This window comes from Electrophorus electricus, chromosome 21 (genome assembly GCF_041902795.1).
Source record: "Electrophorus electricus isolate QZ-2024a chromosome 21, ASM4190279v1, whole genome shotgun sequence".
Classification (NCBI taxonomy): Eukaryota; Metazoa; Chordata; class Actinopteri; order Gymnotiformes; family Gymnotidae; genus Electrophorus; species Electrophorus electricus.
The window spans coordinates 5,879,001-5,885,000 of NC_137517.1; the positions used below are offsets into that span (position 1 = coordinate 5,879,001).

The 6,000-nt window shown below is 49.2% G+C and overlaps 1 protein-coding gene across 5 annotated transcripts in view; it reads left to right on the forward strand.

The window, feature by feature from the left end:
• utrn (utrophin) overlaps positions 1–6,000 on the forward strand; it is an 88,833-nt gene that overhangs the window by 3,878 nt on the left and 78,955 nt on the right. Inside the window, exon 1 of one of the 5 annotated variants that reach the window (XM_081704121.1) lies at positions 4,021–4,254. The exons of the other annotated variants lie outside the window; for them this stretch is intronic. Within the exon in view, the coding sequence (XP_081560247.1) occupies positions 4,173–4,254 (82 nt within the window). The 5' untranslated portion in view covers positions 4,021–4,172. Of the gene's footprint in view, positions 1–4,020; positions 4,255–6,000 lie in introns of those variants that run through there. 5 annotated transcript variants of the gene reach the window in all.

The window sequence follows — 6,000 nt, forward strand, 5'->3', positions numbered from 1 at the left end:
GATGTGACGGCCAGTTTGTCGGTCCTAAATTAGACTGTTGAACAATTTGGCAGGTTGGCCAGGGCATGGGTAGAAAACAACTAGGCTAAACTCAAGCTCTCTTTTGTAGTGTACACACACACACACACACACACACACACACACACACACACACACACACACACACACACACACGGGAGGACAGACAGCTCCAAGCTCAGTAGCCAAGTGTTATATAAGCAATTCTCTAAGGCACTGGAAAAGTGTACCACTTTAATTTCATTGGCATTCTGCCTTAGTAACCCCAATCAGAGGCACCTGCCCCTGGAGGCTTTTATTCTACAGTGCAAATGGTTGAAGTGTCAATACCATTATCACAGATCCCTGCTCTACCTGTTTAACCTCATGCTGAGCATTGTGGGTAAGGGACTGAGGTCACACAGCCTGGGTCCACTCTGTTTGGAAGGGGTTTGGTGGTGGTGTTGCTAACATAGTGTAACATTGTGAGCCGGGCCGCTGCTATTGTTCTGGAGAAATGGACACTGTGTGTGTGTGTGTGTGTGTTTGCATGTGTTATATGAAACCTTGGAGAATGGAAAAGCTGAGCACATAAAGGGGTTTTATTCAGAGTTATCTAGTTACACACACACACACACACACACACACACACACACACAGTCATTGCATCTCTGTCCTGTTCTTATTTATATATTTTTAAGGAACCTTTGTGTCACTCTGTATGCTTAATGAGCGCGTGTGTGTAATGACATGCTGCTCTTTGAAGGTTGCCTGTGAGAAATTTACCATGCACTCACCCAACACATACACTATAAGGCTGTCCCATTTCTCAGTGACAGTATGGTTTGTGTGTGTGTGCTTGGTTGTGCATGTGTGGGTCGCATTCGTGAGTTTGTGTGAATTCGCAATGAGCAGATATAGGATTATTGCCAGATGTATTGTGAATCTGGAAGAGCCTCAGTTAAAATTGAAGGAGTGTATTTACACACACACACACACACAGGCACACCCAGGCTGCTCCAGGGTTGCCGAATGCCTGCTTATGTTGAGAGTAATGAATGCAATCGATTATTGAAGAATGACACATGTTCAGGCTGCACATTTTGTTTTGTTTGCACATCATCCGTTCCGACTTTTTTTACCAGTTAAGGTCCATGTGTAGTGCTAAATTAGGAAATTCCTCATCGCTTCTGCAGGAAATAAGCCGACCTGTTCATCTGAGATTGGGTGTGACGCCAACACTGACCTCCATCTGTTCAGACCTTTAATATCCATTACTGCATCTCTGGCACCTTTTTTAAAACCAAAATTTTGTGTATTATTTCTTCGTCTTCTGCGGGGTATTTTGCTTTCTGGTGTCTGTTTCATCTCCTGTGCTCAGTAGTCCCCTGTAGGTAATGTAGCGTCTCACTAGCCCATTTGTTTATGTTGTTGTTGTTGTTGATGTTGTTGTTGGCGGCCTGGTTGGGCTTTACTGGTGTGCAGTTGTTATTGGTGGTCGTGCAGCAGTGAACATTCGAGGCCGTAAATCCGCAGTACTAGAAAACAGGAGAAGGAACAGGAAGTCTGGAACAAGACCAGAATACAGGATATAAGAAATATTATTCCCTGTGTGTGTGAGAGAGAGAGAGGGTGGGTGTACATTCCCACATGGAAGTGTGTGTGCATGCGCGCGCGTGACTGTCAGAGAGAATTGACCTATATAGGTCAGACTCTAAATAACTTTATGTGCAAAACCTTTCTCCTAATATGTCACAGCTGCATTGTGTGTGTGTGTGTGTGTGTGTGTGTGTGGGAGTTAGTGAAATTCTCACGGAGGCCATGCTTTAAATGTCTGTGAAGGGTGTGGTGATGTGGTTGACTTGACAGAAAAAGAGAAAGTCTAAAACCAGACCAACTATTTGGCTTGCTGTGCGTGTGTGTGTGTGCGCATGCTGCTCCGTTATGACATATCAGTGTAAATGACCAGTGGACACAGAGGGACCAACAGTGTGGCGGCTGTCGCTGGACTGTGGAGGACGCCGCTGGACTGTGGAGGACGCCGCAGAGGGACCAACAGTGTGGCGGCTGTCGCTGGACTGTGGAGGACGTCGCTGGACTGTGGAGGATGCCGCTGGACTGTGGAGGACGCCGCAGAGGGACCAACAGTGTGGCGGCTGTCGCTGGACTGTGGAGGACGCCGCTGGACTGTGGAGGACGCCGCAGAGGGACCAACAGTGTGGCGGCTGTCGCTGGACTGTGGAGGACGTCGCTGGACTGTGGAGGACGCCGCTGGACTGTGGAGGACGCCGCAGAGGGACCAACAGTGTGGCGGCTGTCGCTGGACTGTGGAGGACGCCGCTGGTCTGTGGAGGACGCCGCTGGACTGTGGAGGACGCCGCTGGACTGTGGAGGACGCTGCAGCCCTTTTCAGTTTTATCCCAGAAAATCACATCACACATTTCAGGATTAGCAGAACTAGCATGAATATTAGAAATGTAATAAATAAAGCCAAATATGCATGTGTTCAAACAGATAATTTATTTATATAGAAAAATGTATTTATTTATTTTTTAGTCAGAGAAAAAGGGAAAAACCAGCGAAGGTGTGAATTAAAGGGACCTTTGACCACCTGTTTTACGACCATCGAAGGAAGCCTTGTTGACATTGTGTGAGAGAGCGCGAGACCGAGAGAAAGCTAGCATGTGTGTGTGACTAAACAGAAGGTAAATGGTCATCCCACATCACTTGAACCATGGTGTGTGTGCGCGATCCACCATCAGCTAGCATTGAGAACCACGCTGGAGAACGGGGCGCAGCCACTGATGCATTGTGGGCACTCAGCATCTCCCGGCTAATGACGCAGCTGTTCCTCGTCACGCCGGAGACAGGACGAGCGCGAGAGGACGGAAGTGGCGCTCGCACTCTTTCCGTTCCTCCCTCTCTTTGTCTGTCTCTCCCAACCACAGGCTTAAAAAAAAAGAAAAGAAGCAGCTCCGTCCGTTGCTATGGGAACGCTGAGGCCGTATCTCTTATTTCAGTAACATTTAATCAAAATCGGAGCTTCAGCCTTCATGCTTGGAGCCACGCTACACTAGCACCGTGAAACCTTCCTAATGAAGACTTGTGCGTGCTCTCTCTCTCTCTCTCTCTCTCTCTCTCTGTGTGTGTGTGTGTGTGTGTGTCTCTCACTAGTTTCTGGTGCTTTACCAAATCGAACCCCGCGCCGGCCCGTCCGTGGTCAGTGCTGCGAGACACACAGGCGGCGGGAGGCGCGGCGCTGGCCTGTAATTAGCACAGCCGTGTGCTCCGGTGGCCAAACCGACACCGGTCTGCACACCCCTGCTGGGAGGGAAAGAGAACGCTAACTCACGACACGGCTCGGCCACTGGGTTAAAGTAAAGGTGAACACAAAAGACAAACGACTCCAACACCAAGCACTCGCGCTCTCTCTCGCTCTCTCTCGCTCTCTCTCTCATTTTCATTTATAAGACTGTATTGCTGTGGCTGATTTATACAATTTCTCCACAGCAGTAAAGTTAAAAGGGGGAGAAAAAAAAAAAAGATATTAATCTTTGACGAGGTTTGCGAGGTGTGAGGTTTGCAAGGTTTGAGGTTTGCGACTTTGTGTGTCTCTACCCTCCATTTACCTCCCTCCCCATTCACACACTGTTTGTTCAGTTGTCCTCAGCAGTGGTTGGCTCACAGCATGAGCTGTGTGTGTGTGTGTGTGTGTGTGTGCGCGCGCGCGCTTCTCTGTCTCAGAGAGAGCAAACTGAACCATGACGCAGACCTTTTCTCCTCAGTGTGTAAAAGATTTGAAAAATTGGCAGCAGGTATCATAGTGGAGGCTCTTCAGTGACTGGCTGTGTGTCTTCAGTCAGCTGTTCGTCACTTCCTGGGGTGTAGTGTCGTCAGCCACTTTTAACTGCCACTACCGCCCGTGTCCTCTCGCACGCAGGGCCCCTCCCTCTTGTTGTCGCGCACTCTCGCGCGTGCCCCCTCACTCTCTCGCACTTGCCACTTGTGGTGATCTTTTTCCCCCGGCATGCTTTGCTCTTCAAAACACCAGTTTCCTCTGCCAGCAGCTCGGCACTTCCTGTCTACCGTTTGGCGTTGCTGGTCCCTGCATCCCTCCAGTTTGTGTTGGTGTGTTCGTGTGTGTGTTTGTGAGACATCTTGATGAGGTTGGCCCCATGAGTCTGAGACGCTGGCTGCCGTGGAGTAAGCGTGGCCTGTTAAAGAAACGCAGGAAGAAGTTTTCTCTCCCTCCGTTAGGTGAGTCTCGTTCCACTTCCTGGAATGTTCCACTTCCTGGAAGGTGTTTGGAGGATCATACTGCTGTACCTTTCTTTGATTAGTTTGAGTTTGTGTGTGTTGTTGTTGTTCTCTTGCCTGTTTTCTAAGCCCATTTGTGTGTCTCTGTCCTGTGCAGGGTGTTTGTGTGTTTGGGGCTTTTGGTGTTGCGCTCGATTGGTGAAGACCGTGGTGCTTTGCAGTCCAAGTTCAAGTGTTCAGATGTTTCATAATAAGCCTTTAGAGCATCGTGCTGATTTTTTCTGTGTGGGTGTGGGTGGGTGTATTTTGAGGGGTGGGGGCGGCCCATGAGTGTGTCTCAGTGAGCATGGTCAGCTGGTTTTTGTTTGACAGTGTGTTCTCTCCAGCCTCCTCTATCGCGCGCGCGCGTGTATGTGTGTGCGTGCATGCGTGCATAAAGTAAAACTTCAATAAATCTCAACATAAAACAGAGAGATAGTTAAGGCATTTCGTAGTTGGTCTTCATCATTGCATTTCATCACAGTGGCGTGTTGTCACACAGTATGGACCAGCCACGCACCACCCCAGTGCATGCTGGGATGCCACTGCACAGAGGGTGTGTGTCCTCCGTCAGTGAAGCGCAACACAACCCACAATCTTCTGTCCATCTACACCCCTCCGTGTCTCTCTCTCCTCCTTCCTTGCACTCTTCGTTCTCTGCCCTGCTAGAGGAGTGCCAGAGTTGGTAAAGGAGTTTTTTTCTCTCGTCTCTCTGGTGGGAGTCCAGTGTGGCCAGCGTGCCAGAAAGTATGCCGGGCTCCCAGCTGCGTGGCGTGGATTCCTTGTTTCTGGATGTGTGACGCTCTGAGGAGCTCTGCGGTGTCTCCTGATTGTGGTGGTGAGCTCCAGGTGTGTGTGTGTGTGTGTGTGTGTGAAGGGGAGAGGCAAACGGACTGTGTGTGATTTGTTAAACTAGTGTCAATTATTAACCTCTTGGTGTTTTGTTTAAGTGAAGGCTGTTAGGATTCAGGATTGTTTGCTTGTGTGTGTGTGTTCAGATCCACTCCTGAAGTGGTGTGCATCTCCCCTAAAGCTCTTTGGTCCACACTGGAGGCCGTTCCTTACTTGTGGCTTTCCCACCCAGGCAAGCTCAGGCACGCTTCTAGAGTGGAGAGGCACTTTGTGTGTGTGTGTGGGGAATTTTAAGCATTGCAGAATGTCCCAGTCAAAATATAGGATCCATGTGCAGCCAAGCTTTGCTGAGACACTCACACACACACACACACACACACATAGTGTACCCCCTGGGAGTGTCAGCTGGGGTGGGGGAGTTATAAGTGTCATCATTTATGCAGAGATCCTGATAGCATCACACACACACACACGCATCACACGCAACACACACACAATGACCACCATTCACTCAGTCAAACCCAACAGATTCCAACACACAAGATAAAAGGCCACCGTGTGTGTGTGTGCGTGTGCGCGCTTACTGTCCTTGTTTGGAGCTTAAAGATGTCATCATGTGCTGTGTGCTGATGGCTTTATCTTAAGTACATGTAAAGAGGTGTGTGTGTGAGTTTGTGTGTGTGTGTGTGAGTGAGTACATTCCAGAGGTTATGCCCTTTAGCCACTCTGCATAAACACAAAAACGACGAGCAGGTGACCCTCCTGTCCACTCATGTTAACCTTTGACCCTATACAACACTCCTGCGCTACTCAGTGATGGCTGACTTGGATTTCTGAAGTATCTAACGTTAAGGG